General features: G+C 43.8%; 1 protein-coding gene across 1 annotated transcript; it reads left to right on the forward strand.

Annotated features, from left to right (window-relative positions):
- Positions 1-2,634: 2,634 nt before the first annotated feature.
- On the forward strand, positions 2,635-16,027 carry CCNT1 (cyclin T1). Its single transcript, XM_054977830.1, has 9 exons — positions 2,635-2,814; positions 3,949-4,030; positions 5,200-5,328; positions 6,089-6,149; positions 8,090-8,152; positions 8,635-8,680; positions 12,737-12,900; positions 13,180-13,250; positions 13,907-16,027. Exons 1-9 carry the CDS (start codon positions 2,636-2,638, stop codon positions 15,263-15,265), a joined length of 2,154 nt encoding a protein of 717 aa, XP_054833805.1. The 5' UTR covers position 2,635; the 3' UTR covers positions 15,266-16,027.
- Positions 16,028-17,623: the final 1,596 nt, after the last annotated feature.

Below are 17,623 nucleotides of genomic sequence, written 5' to 3' on the forward strand. Positions count from 1 at the left end.
GATGCAAACAGTGGCTTCTGATAATGGGATCAGTTTGCTTCTGATAATGAAATCAGTTACTTCTGATAATGAGATAACCATTCATAGTCTCTATTCAATCCAAGCCTGACAGGTGAACTCTGGGTCTCCAGCTGTAGGCTAGCACTCTGATCCCATTACCAGAAGCCACTGATTGCATCTACTCCCCCCTCCACCTATATATCTGACCAGTTTCTTCTTATCCTCCATGCATCTGACAAAGAGAACTGTGATTCTTGAAAGCTTATGCTACAGTAAAGTTGGTTAGTCTTGCAAATTATGCAGTTGAGTGTATCCAGTCTGCCTTATTTTTGTCAACTGGATTTCATTCATATTTTTATACATTTCTGTGATTATATATGTACAAATGCACTCTTTTACATTGCATTCAGTATATTACACAGATCACAGAACTAACCACATATTGAATGACTTTTTATTGGATACATCTCCATTTCATTTCCTCTCTTTTCTAAGTTAATGCCATTTGCACACTTCTTCCACATTACCTCATCACATCCTTTCTTCTAGGAATTCCCTGCAATTTCTCACTTCCCACCCCAATATTGCTCAAGAAGTATGCATTTAAGCAGGAACTCTCAAAACTAGGTTGCCCTGAAAGAAAAAAAAAGTTGTATTCAAATTTTGCTTATTTAAAACATTTTAATGCTGTCTTTCCACCCAGATAGGGTCCCCAAGGTGGCAAACATCAAAACATTTAAAACATTATAGAAGCATTTAAAAAAAGATATATAAAAACATTTAAAGAATTCACTGAAAACATACAGACATACAAACACATATAATGCAACCAGGGAGGAGGGCCAAGAAAAGTTACCGGGGTACGGCAAATAAAACAAAAAAGCCTTCACTCAACTGGTGGAAGACAACCCCCCCCCCCAAAAAAAACCCAGAAAAGTTTCACTGTGGAGTGAGTTCCAAAGTTTTGGTGCCTTTGGTAGGGGCACCTGAAGCAAGACATCTGAAGATAATAAGAGTGGACGGATACATTCATATGAGAGAAGGTGATCTTTCAGGCATGCTGGGCCCAAGCAATATGAGGCTTTAAAGGCCAACACCAACACCCTGAATTGAGTCTGGAAGCAAATTGGGAGCCGGTATAAATGGAACTAAGACTTGGAGTGATATGGTCCCTACAATCCAGTTCTGGCTGCAGTATTCTGTACCAACTGTAGCTTCTGGGGAGTCTTCAAGGCTCCACAGAGAGTGCATTGCAGTAATCTAATATACATTGCTCAACTCAAACTGAAATAGCTATTGTTAAAAGCTAATATTGTTAATATTGCAAACTGATTACTCACTTTTTCCTTAGCCCAAAACAACATGCTATCTGGAACTGTAATTCAAACATGCTGTTCCCTTCTTCAAGTCATTGAAGTTTTGACCCTTTAGAAGACATCCATCTTCTCTCTTTTTCAGTTGACAATACCCACCCACCCCCGCCCTTCATTGAGAAACCCATTTTGCCACTAACACATTTAACACTGACCTATCTATTTAACACATCTGAAGAAGTGTGCTGTGACTCACATAGCTCATACTCGACCACAAATGCTGTTAAGTCTTATAGGTGCTACTGAACTCTTGGTCTTATCTACTACATCTTAACCTCTCCCTGATAAAGACTTCTAAAAGGGGCTGTGGCTTATGGACTCTTTTATTAAAGGCACGGCTTTACAACAGAAGACTCCTTTTTCCTGCCAGACTAACAGTGCTACTCCTCTAGAACATGACACTATATTAGATAAATACAGTGTCAATCAATTCAATTACCTTTACTGACATACAATTAAAGGGAAAGAAGAAAATAAATAGATAATAAATAAAAACAATAGGACAGAGAACAAGGGATCCCCACTGGTCAGACCCCACAGTAATATCACACTAAGTAAAAAAAAATGTACAAAATACAGTGTCACCTATACAGGTATTCACTACAGAAAACGACACAATAAACTACAGACAGACAACAATAACACAGATATGCTTGAAGCCCTAGCCACAGTCATACTGACAACAGCACAGCAAAAGCGGTCCACAAGCAACATACCTGTAATTTTCCATCACCCTATGAAACCCTATCTAGCGCTCAAAGCAGCGCAGGCGCCCTGAGCTTTTCTTGCCGCATAAAATGGCGCTTTCCTGATCCTGACATTAGAAGATCCAGAGGAGTTAGCCGTGTTAGTTTGTAGTAGCGAAATCAAAAAGAGTCGAGTAGCACCTTTAAGACTAACCAATTTTATTGTAGCATAAGCTTTCGAGAATCACAGTTCTCTTCGTCAGATGCATGGAGGGCCAACAGAAACTGGTCAAATATACCTTACCTCTATGTCCTGATGTTTATGAGCACACACGCCTTTCATCATAGAGACCGCGGGGCAGCGCACCACTTCCGGGGCCAATGGACGCTCACAGGTTCAAACCGGAAGTCCAGGCTCGGGTTTTTTTTCAAATGTAATATCGTTGCGCGGAGTGGAAAGAGTTGGGCGGATGCGCGCATGCGCACGCGGACCCGGGCCCGTCGCGTCCACGCAGGGCCGGTGTGAGCTGCGCGCGTCCGCAGGCGCATGCGTTGTTGTCGACGGCGACGGCCATCATGGCGGTGTGTGGCGCGGCGGCTACAGCGGCGGCAGGAGGCGGGAGGCGCTGGTACTTCAGCCGGGAGCAGCTCGCGCGCAGCCCGACCCGTCGCGCGGGGCTGGACCCGGATAAGGAGCTGTCCTACCGGCAGCAGGCGGCCAACCTGCTTCAGGACATGGGCCAGCGCCTCAATGTGTATCCCTTCGGAGACTAGGCCGCGGGGCTGGGCTGGGCTGAGCGGGCGGGGGGAAGCAGGCCTCGGCGAGGCGGCCTAGGCCCAGGGGAGGCTTGGCCGGGAGACGGGTGGGCTTAGGCCGTGTGACTGGTCGCCCACGGGGCGTCGGGGTGGGATGGGGATCGAGCCCCTGCCCCAGCGCTGGGAAGGGATCGGCTTACGGGCGCGGCGCTTTGTTAGGCCGCATCCTGAAAGGGGGTGCTGGGTTCGAGACGAGGCGCTGGAGCTCGGATGCGCGTGTGGGAGGGTGGCGGGTGGAACTGGAACCCACGGTGGGAGAAGCCGGGGGAGCTGGGGCCAGGCCTTCCCCAGGCCTCTTGGGTGAGCCAGGGACCGTACTCCGGCTAACCGCGTGGAGGTCTGTTTCCGCTCGTGATTTCACGTTTCGAGTCGAGAAGGTTTTGCAGAGATCGTTGTGCAAGGTTGCTGAGGGCGGGGGGGGGGGTACTTTGTGTATATTTTTCAGTGTTGTGCATGTTTAATGCTAAGCGTTCATATAGTGATTTCTTTGTTGAAAGAGTTTAACGTTAATTACTTTTGAATTCATATTTTTTTAAAGATGGGGCAGATCAGAAATGTCTATCGGGTCTCTTACTGATGTTGTCGATTACGGTTGATAATGTTGGGGGGATCTGGGTAGTAATGTATAGTGCTGGATTTACATGTGTGGTTTAGGAGGAGATTGATATGGAATAATGGCACTGGTTTAGAGCTGCAGTTGTGGAAATATCTAATAATTCAGTGATAAAGTTAATTGTAGCTGTATCACCCAGGCAGTGGATTTATAGGGAGCCCATACTTCAGGAGAAGTAGATCAAAAGAGTTTATTGTCTATAGCCATAGGCCGTCACAATTCACCAAACATTGAATCAGGAGAAGTATACAGAATGCTCCAAACAAATCTGGAGATCAAGTAAAGGGCTAATGTATGTTTGTTTTAAAAAATTAACGTTAGTATTTGTTAAGATTAGAATGCCCTCAGAGAAGCGGTCTCTTAAATCTGTAATTTCTGCCTGAATTGGTACAAGTATATTAGTATCTTTAAATGTGTAGAAAAACTCGAGTCTGCTTTTTCCTTAACTGAAAGTTGTTAGCTCTCAACTGACTATCAATACTGCTATTGTCTATATGCATCGATTCTACATGGTTCAGTCCTTTACCCAGTTTCATCGGAACGTAAGTATCGTTTGAACTGTACTAGAAATGTTTAGAAAGTGTGGCATAGGGCAAAACCCTTAGTAATGCTAGAGAAACACAACTTAACTTTGAAGAGGATGGAAATACTGCCTGCTCGTTGTAGGCAGCTTGCACAGTCCTTATTTTGGCCTCTGTCCCTGTAGTACATTATAAGCAAGCATCAAAAAGGTAGCTTCCAACTTGACTGGAATGTTATCCTTGTGAAAAGAGGCTGCTTCTAGGCTGTGGAATTCATTATTCAAGGTTCTGTTGGGGGGGCGTTGTCCAGAAGTTTTTTTAGAGTTTTTAAAAAGAAGGCTAATGTAATAATATTATTAAATAATAGACCAATATACCATCCATATATCAATTACTGATTACGGGTTTTTTAAAAACACTCAGAAAAGCCCCACACCAGGGACAGGGCTTCTGCGGCGACTAGGAAAAGGAAAATGGCTTTTGTGTTGGCAGAAACTTTGACTATCTGAACTTGCCCACCCCCATATCAGCCAATCTGGCTTTGTTGCAAGTGTTCTTGGAACATCACAGCAAAGCAGGTTTGGGAAGGATTGCAGAAAAGATGAGGGAAACCTCAGGGGCAAATAACTTGCTTCCTAATAGCATCCAAGCTAGGAAAAATAATCCATGAGATGTTAATGTGATTGGTCTGCTGAGACTTCTAGCTAGAATTTTGAGGGGGGTGTTAAAGAAATCAGGTATCAACTACAAGGTACTGTACAGAGCACATGCAAGCCCTTTGCAGTGGACATAGTTGCATTTTTAATCATTCCCTTAATCATAAGAACAAGGTAAGTGTATCTTTAAAGTAAAAACAATCCTAAATTTCCCAGAAAATATTAAATTGTGTCTTCCACTGTCTATAATTGGTGAATAAAAAGTTTCAAAATTAATATGGGTTTTTAATATTATATTATAGCAGATTTTACATGATGTCACGAGGTAGCAGCTTAGACAATCGTTTAATACCTTGCAAGATCAACTTTTCTTCATTGTGTTGTATATGAAATGTACTTCATGTCTAACTAATGTAATGGTAACATAGCCAGGTCATACTGTTACGGTCAAGGTAACAGATTTCTCTGGTCATTTAAGAGGTTATTATCATCTGAAAACAGAGGCAATATATATATCGGTCTTTTTTCTTAAAGTCTGTGGCACCAGCTGCCCTTTTCCTGGCAGCCAAGGTGGAAGAACAACCTCGAAAACTGGAGCATGTCATCAAGGTTGCTCATGCCTGTTTGCATCCTCAAGAGGCTCTTCCGGATACACGGAGTGAGGTAAGTAGTTGTGATCTCACTGGTGAAGGAGGATTTGCCTCATCTTTTCTGCGATCCTGACAGTGCAAGCCCCTTGTGCTTCATTGGACATAGAGTGCTATGGCCTTGTCATAACAAGAGTGACTAAATTTCAGAGCAATAGCTAACTAGCCTTTGAACTTGGTGATGCATAATACCGTAAGCTCTGGGTTTTCATGAGCCAAATGGCTTGTCTGTCCTGTGTCCTCCTGCTAGTGTGTTGTGAATCAGGTGTGTATAGTGCTGTTTGCATTAGACTTTGCACTAAGGGGTGGATGTTGCCTGCCAGGATCACCCTCTTATAGAGAGATGTAGAAAATGATGTTTGAAGTTCAATCCCATCCCTGCCATTCAAACAGGAGAATTGTTAAGACTATCATTTCAAATCTCGTCACAGCCCTTCCTGACAGGACCAGTGCATCTAACCTTGCCAACAAGGGGGAAGCTTTATTCTGAATCCAAATTGGAGGAAAGGGCCAATTTTTTTAAAGCGTGTACTGGTAACTTCATGGCAGTTGAAACCAGTATGAAATGAACAGCAGCTTTTCATGAACGACAAATGTGTCTAATAGGCACCTCACTTACTTCTGGGAATGGGATGCTTGTGCCAGTTCTCTCCAGCATTGAATATGATAAAGATTCCCCCTTGATATTTTTTGCCTCCCCAAGAGAGTGTTAGAAATATGCAGGCTTGATACAGAGTGCCTCATCACAAGTAACCTGCCTGTCCTCTCAACCCCAGGCTTACCTGCAACAAGCCCAAGACCTGGTCATTCTAGAGAGCATAATACTGCAGACCCTGGGTAAGTTTTTCCAAGCGGACGGGCTGCTTCATGAATCCCAGACCCAGGAAAGTTCCGCAGAGTGGAGAGTCTAACCCAGTCTTCTTCACAGCTGGAGGGCAGAGGCACAGCTGGCCAGTGTGGAAAAGCACCAGTCCAGGCGACAAACCATTTCACAACAGTCAATTTGTGATTTGATATGTTTGTTTAGTGTGATATATTGCTACGGTTGTTTTCACAAACAAATGTGAACATGCAAAAGTTGGTTTCAGTTTTTCCCTTAACAGGTCTTACATTGCTCAGGTTCCAGGCCTTGTTCTCTGGATTGAAGCTTAGCAACTCAACAAACTAATAAGCCAGTTATATGATGAGCTCAGTAACCCGGGGTGGGTGGGGGGAAGACAGGTACCCAGGAAAATGAAGGTGCATTTTTGGTGAGCCACCTGTTGTTTGTAATTTAATTCTTTTAGAAGTTTTTAGCAGCGGAATCTGTATTCTTTCTCCATGTTTGAAAGCCTCTTGACTCACGGACACTTATCACAAAAAATAAAATAATCTCTGTTTCCAGTCTTCCCAATTACATACTGTGACCCCTTTTAGCCACTGCCACCCACCATAAACCTTCACAGGTTTGGGACTTCACAGGCAGTTAAGGGCAGTCACAACCTGTCTAACCTATCAGACCAAGAGCCCTGACCCAAATCCACACTTGGTCCTCTCTTCTTTCCATAGGCTCCACCAGACAGACAACAGCCTGTTCTCTATATTTACTTCGCCTCAACCAGTTACTGCCCAGGGTTATTGGGGAAAGAGAGTTTACTTCTCGTATATATGCTGCCACCATTTAGATTAAATACATTAGCCCGTGTTGGTTATTACCAGAGTGTTTTGAGGTTTGTGTGTATGTTTAAATTTCCCCTCAGGCAACAACTTCACGTCAGCCAGGGTTAAAAGAGAACGAAGAATAACTTTTATTTGTAACATAGGAGTGAATGATTTCAAACTTTATAAATATATTGTGGTTAAACAGGGAAAGATTACTACACAACAAACTTTAACAGCGAGCTATATCTCTGCTGCCTCCCTAAGCAGCTTCCAAAACCTTCTCCCTCAGTAACTGCCCTCCAGTTGACTTTCTGTTGTCACTAGCCCAACATTCTGCCAGCTTTCATTGGCTGTTTCCTAGGAAAGGTGGAACCGGAACCAGTTCTGTACATCACATGTGTAAATGCAGAACGTCAGGCATCTCAGGCCCCCTTTGTGTAAGGCAGTTATTCCTAGCTATATGCAATATTATCTCCAAATAAATGATCCATAAGTTTCAGTTTGAGAACTGCAAGAATTAAATTGGTCATACTAATGAGGCACAGCGATCTATTTCTGTCCCATCCAGTGATTGGACTTGGTGTCTAGGTTGTCTGTGCCTAGGAATTTCTAATTGGACACTTCATAAACTAGATGTGGTGATGGTCTTTTGAACTGGCCCAAATTATTCTCTTTTATTCATAACGAGAAATAAAAACCTTTTTAAAAAAACCATCCTAGGCTAACTGAGGACACTTGTTCTCTTCAAGGGAAAGCATTGACTTGTTGTGGGGTAACGGAGTAAACTATTCCATGCGGATGCCGGGATCTTCTCTCCTGCTGTTCTGGCACAGAGAATTGTATAAAACGCTTGTATGTTTTTTCCGTGTAATCTTTTCAGCATGGCATATCGTTGCTTCAGAAGCGACTAGTATCTATGATTTTTCCTTTACTGTGACTAGATAACTGATCCGTCTAAGCCTAGGAAGGTGCCCTGCCTCCTTCCTGTTTGCATCCAAGCACAGAGCACAAACTTTTATGAGAAGGGGACAGATGGGCCAACCCCTTTTGCCTCCCAGGATCCAGAAGCATGTGTGGTATGTAGAACCACAAGTACGTTTTGTCCATGACGTAACTAATCCCTGTCTTTCTTCCAGGATTTGAAATCACCATCGATCATCCCCATACGCATGTGGTGAAATGCACACAGCTTGTGCGAGGTAAGCAATGATGTGGTGCTGCTGTGAGACTGGCGTTGCAGTTGCTTTCAGAGAGAGGTTTCTCAGCTGACAGTTGATCTCTGAGTAGGCAGTTCTTTTGGTAAATGGAAAGGCTTGGGAGTTTCCAGCTTTAAGGGACATGTCGAGCCTGATATATTGACCCACCATCCTTTAGTCTAATGTGTTAACGAGGGAGAAGTTGTTGGAGTGGTAATATCACTTGGAGGTTTTGAGTATTTCTGACTAATGAATATATGCTGTATCACAGCAGATCCATGAACTGCTACTTTATGCCGCTTTGGGTCCTGCTTGAAGGCTTCTCCATGGTATCTGATGGGCTGTGATGCTGGACCATTGGTCTGATTCAACATGGCTGTCGTTACATTCTTACCTGGCTGCTGCCACAATAGAAACCTATGTAAGGAGAGGAACTTAGAATACTTTTACAAAAACTAACTCATTAATTTCTCTTTCTTTTGCAGCCAGCAAGGATCTGGCACAGACTTCTTACTTTATGGCTACCAACAGGTAGGTATTGACCTCAGAAATAAAATTGTGTGTGTGTGTGAGAATGAGTTTCAAAACCACTACAAGAGTTTTATTCAAACCTTGCAGAAGAAATACATGTTCATAATAATTATAATAATTATAATTATAATTCGATTTATATACTACTCTTCAGGACAACTTAATGCCCACTCAGAGCGGTTTACAAAGTATATTATTATTATCCCCACAACAAACACCCTGTGAGGTGGGTGGGGCTGAGAGAGCTCCGAGAAGCTGTGGCTGACCCAAGATCACCCAGCTGGCTTCAAGTGGAGGAGTGGGGAATCAAGCCCATTTCTCCAGATTAGAGTCCCACGCTCTTAACCATTACACCAAACTGGCTATATTATATCTCAGCTATATTATATCTTGGTTATCAGGGCAGTTGAATTTTTATTCTATAGGTGAATCTTTGTTGTTAACAGATTTTCAACTCAGTAGGAGGTAAAATAACCTTGCAATAAGTTCACAATTATTAGTCCATGCATATTTTTTGCTTGCACCCTGAAAGGGATGAAATAGAAAAACTTTGTATAAGGCTTCCCTGTCTTACAGTTTTCAGTCAGATCTTACTGACCCATAGGTGATTGACTTTTTACAGGTAGCTTAAATTACTTTGTTCAAAAGGGCTACGTTGGTGGATAATTACCAGCTTTAGTGTTTGCATGATAAAAGTGCTTGTTTGTTTATATACCTTGCATTCCTCCCTAGCAATGACCCAGAGTGGCTTGTATTGTCCTCTCATTTTATCCTCACAACAACAACCCTATGAGCTAGATTAGGCTGAAAGTGTGTGTCTGACCTACAGACACCCAGACAGCTTCCGTGGCAGAGTGGGGGTTTCAACTTGGGTCTCCCAGATCCTAGTCTGACACTCTAACCACTAAGCCACGCCGGTGGTCACACACTGCTGTTAATTTTTATTATTTGTAACATGTAGGCAGATCGAATACATACCTCATTTCTATAAAATCTGTTCTTGTACATTATTTATTTATTTTATTTATGTCATTTATAGTCCGTCTTTCTCACTGAGACTCAAGGCAGATTACACAATATGAGATTAGTACAGTCAGTATCAAGGACATTTCAATACAGTATCAAGGACATTTCCATATGGATAGGGTAAATAGATACAATTTTAAAAGACATAGCATTTGCAAGAATCCAATACAGAGTAGGGAAAAAATACTGAAACAGAATGTAATCAATTCTAGGACTGACATTAGACAACATGGAGCACAGGTGGTACATAGGAAGACATGTTTAAAGCAACAGATAATATGTAAGGCAAATGATGACATCTATGGTCCCTAACTCATTAGTGAAGCATCCGAGACCCCCTCCCTACAATACAGCCCTCCCATTTGAGTAAAAAGCCTTTTTGAATAATTTGGTTTTGCATCGTTTACGGAAAGCCAGAAGACTGGGGGCTCTTCTGACCTCCTCAGTCATTCCTCAGGGTAAGGGCCAGCACAGAGAAAGCCTGTGTATGGGCTGCTGTTGATTTCGCCCATGCGCAGCCTGGCACCTGCAGGAGACCCTGTTCAGATGACCCTGTTCAATTTCAATGTGTTTTTTTTTCAGCCACTTCACCATGGCTGTCAGACAGCGATCTAAGATTTCTACTGCATCCTCTGGGGACCTGGATAGCGAGATACAGAGTTGGGTGTTGTCTGCATATTGATGACATCCAACTCCATAGCTGCGAATGAGTTCTCCTAAAGATTTTACATAGAGGTTAAATAATATGGGAGATAAGATTGCGCCCTGCGGGACCCCACAAGATAGTTCCCATTCTGGAGATAGCTGATCTCCAAAGGCAACCCTTTGAGTCTGCTCCGTGAGAAACAATTTAAACCAGTCCAGGGCACCTCTTTTGATGCCCACTTCTGTTTCTAAATGCCTCAACAGGATGGCATGGTCTACTGTATCAAAGGCTGCAGACAGATCCAGGAGGAGCAATAAGGCGGCATGGCCTTTGCCTATATTCAGATGGAGATCATCCACTAATGCTACTAGTGCTGTCTCTGACCCATGCCCTGGTCTGAATCCTGACACGAAAGGGTCCAGAGTGCTAGAGTTATCCAAGAAGAACTGGAATTGGTCAGCTACTGCTCACTCAATCACTTAGCTCAGAAAGGGCAGATTAGAGACTGGGCAATAATTGGCCACATCATTTTTGTCTAGGGATGGTTTTTTAAGTAGCGGATGGATAACCACCTGTTTGAGCTGCAGGGGAAAGCTGCCCTGAGCTAGCGATTGATTTACAATAGATCTCAGCACTTTTCCTGTGCAGTTGTTCTGGTCTTCACATACACAAAATAATTCCAGAGGAGTTAGCCGTGTTAGTCTGTAGTAGCAAAATCAAAAAGAGTCCAGTAGCACCTTTAAGACTAACACAAAATAAAAACACTGATTTGGATCCTGCCTACAAGTTCCACAAACAGAAGTATTTCCTTCCATGGAAGCATGCCTTTCCCCCCTGCTGTAGACTCAAATGCCCCATGAAATGCTAATCCTGGGAACAGGGAACTTCCCACCCCAGAAATAGCTTTCAGGAGGATCAGAGGTCTGCTGTGGAGGGGAGGCTGTCACCCTCTTGCATGCACACACAAATTTTAGGCGGCATACAAGCCATTTTGGGGGTCCTAGTTGCTTTGACAATCTCTGCTGAATTCAGTATTCTCAGCTGGCACAAAATGTCTTTGTCTGACATGGTTAATGTATGCAGTGATGAGAACATTAATGCCCTGCACTGTATAGACGCCTGAGGAATTTTGTGATTGGTGCAGCTGGCAGAGTTCTGATGGTTAATTTGAAAAAATTTCTAGTCTGGGAAAAAGCTTGAAAAGATGTAAGTGGCGGTTGCTGAAATTTCAAGAGCCGGAGAGCATGTTTGTGAGCCTTCCAGTAGCCAGCTGTTGAATATTGAGTGTGTTTATGACTTCCTTGCTTCACCTCCAATGATGTGTAGAAAAAGAACACAATGTGCAAAATAAAGCACCCACAAATTTGTTTAAACGAGTAGGTCACCTTGGTGCGGAATTTGGTTTGGGTTGGTATTTTGTATAAAAAGTGTCCTTGGTCATCACCTCGCTCTGCTGGAAAGTATGTCCTTGTAGAAGTGGGAGAGGGGCCAGTGCGGGGAAGTCCAGTCTTCCTGAATGGCCCACCAGCAAGTCCTATTATCCCAGCTGCTGCTGCTCTCTCCACAGTTCCCTTCTCTAACAACCAGAAAGGGGGCTAGGGAAGCTGCTGGCAACCATTCAGGGGAGCCATCTGCCCAGTTGCTGCCATTTGTGGATCAGCACTATAACCACAGTACAATCTCTAGAACTTTTAAAGACGATTCATTGGAATATACATATACCACGAGTAAAGCTGTGTTTTATCCTCCTGCCAACGTCACTTGTCACGTTAAGTTACTGTGGCTTGGTCATGTAAATGTAGTTGGTGTACATACTTTTCTAACGTTTTAAGCGCAGAACCGGCAATGGAGAACAAGCTCAAGCTTAAGTAGAAGTGGAACATATCTAAGGATTTGTCTGCCTTAGCGTATCTTGTGGGTACTTGGCTTTGAACTCTGTTGCCAAGTTTACTGCTGTATGTAATCAGATTGTTAGAGGAAGTTTTGGTATCTTTTGCCAGGTGAATAAAGTTTCTGTGAAAGAGCAGGGTTGCCCAGATCTCTTTGGAATGAACACAACCCAGGTGCTACTAGATTATTCTGCCACTTGTTCAAAAAGCCTTGTAATTTTTTAAAAAACAGCATTTTTACTTTCCCTGTTCTATAGGCCATGTGGGGGTCCTAGAGCTTCAGGCTGACAGGAGCTCTTGGAAGACCTCGTGGAAAAGGCTGAAACAGTTAGTACGAGCAGGACAGACTTGGCTATGGAGGATGATAAAAGCTCTTAAAGCTGAGGGATGCCCACTTCCTGCAGTGTCTGTCCAGCGGGTGGTTGTGTGTGCTGCCGCCGTTCAGGCTTGGGAGCTTACAGCTTTCTGTTTCTCTCTCCCTGCTGGTGATGTCAGCCTTCACCTAACCACCTTCAGCCTGCAGTACACCCCTCCCGTTGTGGCCTGCGTCTGCATCCACCTGGCCTGTAAGTGGTCCAACTGGGAGATCCCAGTCTCCACGGACGGGAAGCACTGGTGGGAATACGTTGATGGCACTGTAACTCTGGAGCTTTTGGATGGTAAGTTTGGAGCAAGGTCGAATGCGTTCGCATTCACGATAAGAGGTATTTCATTAGTTTGGCATCTCCATTCCAAGGGACTTTATCTCGACGAGGCATCCAACACGGCAGTTGAGAATAGAGAGCATTAAGTGGGATGAATTTTGTAACTTTGAGCCACTAGTATTTGTCCTGCAACTGCCTCATCTTTTTCTAGCAAGGGTGATAGTTAAACAGTCTTGTTCTGGTTTTAAGAGTCATCAGTCTCATGACCTTTGTGTTCTTGTGTTTCCATTCCAGAGCTAACTCATGAATTCCTGCAGATCCTTGAGAAAACTCCTAACCGGCTGAAACGAATAAGGAACTGGCGGGTAAGAGCATGAATTGTGTGTGTGTGTGAATTGTGTGTATACAGCATTGTGATAAGTAAGATGGAAAGCTGTGCATAACACAGAATGCAGATCAGTAAATGGGGCTCCCTTGGCCTCTGGGATTGTTAGGACTTGAATTCCATGTCTGTCCTTAATTGGTTTGTAACTTCATCTCTTCGTACGTGCATCTACATTCATCTGAATCATCCAGAGTATCTAGACCTATAGCAGGGCTGCACGGATGGTTGAATAACCTAATAAAAATACTCCTGCAGCATATGCTTTTCAAGTAAGAGTTCTAAAAAACCAACATTGTAAAAAAAAAAAATCCTTGTTCTGTTTGGAATACAGAATAATGAGATGAAGTCAAAAGATTCGTGCCCCCCCTCTCCTCCCCTTTTTACTGCTGTGTTCTTGATTAGGGGGATTTTCTAGAGTGGCGTAGTTACACGTTGTGTGTTGTTGTAGTGCAATTTGTTCTCCTAGCTGTAGTCCAGCATTAGTGACTTTAAAAAAAACTCAGATGTGTAAGTGACACTTCAGAAAAACAGAATGGCCAAAAGAGCACGCTGCCTTTTTTGTGTGTTTGGGGTGAAGGTGAAACGGCAGGCGCTGGGTGGCACAGAGAGCTCAAGGTTTTCTTGCTTTCACTTTAGGCAAACCAGGCAGCCAGGAAGTCAAAGGCTGATGAGCAGGGGGACGACGATTGTCTCTCAGAACAGACAATCCTCAGCATGATCTCCAGAAGCGCCTCCGACACGACCATCGCAGGGCTGATGAGCATGTCGACCTCCTCCACTGCGGGGACTGGGGCTTCGCTCCCGATGACCACCGGGGATTCGCCAGGAAATCTGGGCAGCGCAGATGCATCAGACAGCTGGCTGGCTCCCATCAAACTAGAGTCCAGCCACAGGCCTAATGAAGCCTCTCTCGGCACAGAACATCCACTTCATGACAACAGTGGTGGCCCCTTCTCAAAGCAGAGCAGTAAGAGCGCTCCCCTAGCAAAAGTGTCATTGAAGGAATACCGCGCCAAGCATGCTGAGGAGCTGGCTGCGCAGAAACGCCAGCTGGAAAACATGGAGGCGAACGTGCGCTCTCAGTATGCCTACGCTGCTCAGAACTTGCTTGTGCAGCAGCAGCGAGAACGTGACGTGCAGCAAGAAAACAACCCATCTCCCATCATCCTGAAAATCCCTTTGAGCAGCAGCACCGATGGTTCAGAACGGGCCCCTGCCGAGAAGGCTGACAAACCCTCCCCTGCCCTCAAAGTGCGCCTCCCTGTTTCAGGGGATAAAGCTGCTGTTCCTTCCCTCAAGCCTGAGGAAATCAAAGTACGCATCAAGGTGCCCACCACCTCTGAACGGCACAGCTCATCTGATGAGAGTAGCGGCAAAAGCCGGGGCGAGCATAGGGAAAAACATAAGGGCCACTCTTCCAACCATCACCACCACCATCATAACCATCACTCTCACAAACATTTCAACGCACAGCCAGTTGCCAGCACCAAGCGGCCAGGAGACTCTAAGCACGGCAGCCAGAGTGGAATGGCACCCCACAAAGGTTACGCCCCAGCTTGTTCTTCCCGTAAGAGACCTCTGGCTGAGGAAGCGCCAGCTGTAGCTCATGAACACCAGCCCAAAATGAGTAAGGGTTCAAAAGGACCCGCCGTGCCATTCCCCTTCCCTCAGCACCCTGGACACAGCCTGGATGCAGCCGGTCTCTCTTTTGCCCAGAGCAGCAAAGGCCGAGCTGCTCATGGAAAACTGGACAAGAGCACGGCGGGGGCCAATGGGCATAACATGAACCAGACCATTGATTACCAAGACACAGTGAACATGCTGCACTCTCTGCTCAGTGCACAGGGCATGCAGCCCACCCAGCCACCCGCTTTTGACTTTGTGCACTCATACGGAGAGTACTTGAACCCCAGAGCTGCTGCCGGTGTGGAGAAACTACGGCCGCCCCCTCTGCCCTCAGAACCTCCCCCTCCACTTCCACCTCTCCCCAAATGATGACCGTTTTAACTACTGAGATTGGGCTGTCTTCTGCAGAGGACAAGTGGCTCCGCGATCTCCACTGCCGTGTGAATGCCCTTTCCCCACCCTTTTAAAAATGTTTTTATTATTGGTATGAGGAAGTGGAGCCCTTGAAGCTGTGAAAAGCCCTGTCTTCTTTCCCGGTGTGCTTCCCCCACTCTCCTCCAGTCTTGCTGGAAGGAGGTGGAGATTTTTCCTGGGAGACTGAGCCTCAGTTTGCAGAATTGTGAAGTTAACGAACCAACAGGAGAGAGGGGCACAGGGCTATTTAAATTGTCACAGTCTTTCTCCTTCTAAAAAGACATTTTAAATAATTTAAAATAAGTTATATATGTTCTTAGTGTTGATATTATTTTTCTAAGATGGGCAAGGAAGGGGTTAGAGTGGAAGATAAAATAGTGGAAGTTGCTTCCTTCTGAATGGAGGCAGTGGAGGTTTGAAAGGAGGAGAAGGTATATGTGGGGAAAGCATGAATGTTGACCAGAATAATTGTTGTCTGTTAAGTGGTGATGGGTTTTTCTTTCTTTTTTTGGCTCCAGTTTCTCTGCACCTTGGTTTTTGGCTGCTCCCTAGTGATCAAATGGAGACAGATGCAGACCCCATTTTTCCAAAAGACACGAAAAAGAGGGCACAAAACACAGCCCTACAGAAGCAGGGTAACCAAAGAGGTTGGAAAAGGAGAAAGTGAATTAAATATAACATAATACAAATGAATAAAACAGTATATAATTCAACAAATGAAAGTGCAAAAGTATGATTAAAAACAGCAACAGTGTGGTTCAACACATACATATTGTATCCTTGTATATACAAATAGTAAACTTACAAATATACAGGTATGTTAGTGCATTGTCAGTGCAATCCTAAGAAGAGTTACTCCAGTATAAGTCCATTGAAATGAATGGGCTTAGACTGGAGTAACTCTGCTTAGGATTGCACTGTGTATCTCGGTATGTATAGATGCATTTCAGTCTAAGGGCCTTCCTCAGTGGTATATATACAAAGCACTCCATCAGTATAATTAAAGAATCTTGTACAAAATGGACCTAAAGCAAGAAAAAAGAGAGCAAAATTATACTAATTCTCTCTTTCATGGTGAGCAAAACTCATTAAAAATGTGACATTCATATTATTGTGATAAATTGCATTCACACAAAGATGCATAAAACAGTCATGGGGTAAATACATTCAAATCTTCCCACAAAAAGGCTTAAAGTGCAGTGTGGGCAACGCAGCGATCCTTTGCCCATGGATCTAAATGCACATGAAAGATAGGGCCAAGTGAATCCAAAATCAAACTCTAGTTTTAAAAAAGTACCTGTTTTTAAAAATACAAAATATTTACCTCCATTGGCCGGGTCAAAAGTATTCAAATCAAAGATGGAGTGCTAAGTCACGACCAGAAATGAAACTGCACCAACCTGCTTCAAGCTTTCTCATGGGAAGATTTGAATGTGTTTACTCCAGGACTGTTTTAATACAACGTCTTTGTGTGAGTTATGTGATTTATCATAATCCCATTAATTTTACATTTCCGTTTTGTTCCTCACAAAATATATAGACAATTTTCTTTTCTCGCTTTAGAGCCATTTTGTGCAGCATCAGGTATTTTGGATTTATTAAGTATATTGATGGAGTGCTTTGTATGACTATATACCACTGAGAAAGGCCCTTAGGCCGAAATACTTTTGATTTTATACATACGGAGATAAAACGTACCTGTACATTTGTTAGTTTACTATATATATGTACAAAGTATGGTTCTGATATGGTGAACCACACTGTTGCTGTTTTCAATCATACCTTTGCAGTTTCATTTGTTGAATTAAATTACATCCTGGTGTTTTATTCATTTGTGTTATGTTTGTAGTTATATTTAATTCACTTTTTTCTGTTTCCACTGTTTTGGCTACCCGTCTTTCCAAAGTACTTTCAAAACAACAAAGAAAAGATGTGTGGAGTGCTGGCTTTGTCCAGCTCTTTCTGCTGAGCAGGAAGGATGTAGGGAACCAGCTTCCTTAACTCCCCTCCTTGACCTCGGTGCTTCCATTGGGATGTCTTGTTGCTGGTACTGCCACCTTCATGCAGTCAGAGGATGAATGGGTTTAGCTAGCTTATGCATTTAAAAAAAAATCAGATGGGGGGATCGCGTTATAAAGATGAGCAGGGCTGTCCCCTCCTTTGGGAACTCTTGAGTGCCTTCAGAAAGAAGGGTTCCTGCGGCAGGAAAAGGCGGGGCTTCTTCAGGAGGTGGAGCTGGAAGGAAGAAAGCCTGTATGAATGTTAGAACAGTAATCTTGGTTCTGGGATGCTTTAAATTGTATTTAAACTGCA

Source organism: Eublepharis macularius, chromosome 4 (genome assembly GCF_028583425.1).
Source record: "Eublepharis macularius isolate TG4126 chromosome 4, MPM_Emac_v1.0, whole genome shotgun sequence".
In the NCBI taxonomy this organism is placed as follows: Eukaryota; Metazoa; Chordata; class Lepidosauria; order Squamata; family Eublepharidae; genus Eublepharis; species Eublepharis macularius.

What these genes read in the sequence shown, in the direction of transcription:
- CCNT1 (XM_054977830.1), top strand. Translation starts at nt 2,636, where the DNA reads ATGGCGGTGTGTGGCGCGGCGGCTACAGCGGCGGCAGGAGGCGGGAGG. An exon ending in TTCCGGATACACGGAGTGAG is followed by an intron (nt 5,329 to 6,088) that starts GTAAGTAGTTGT and finishes TCTCAACCCCAG; the next exon opens with GCTTACCTGCAACAAGCCCA. An exon ending in ATGCACACAGCTTGTGCGAG is followed by an intron (nt 8,153 to 8,634) that starts GTAAGCAATGAT and finishes TTTCTTTTGCAG; the next exon opens with CCAGCAAGGATCTGGCACAG.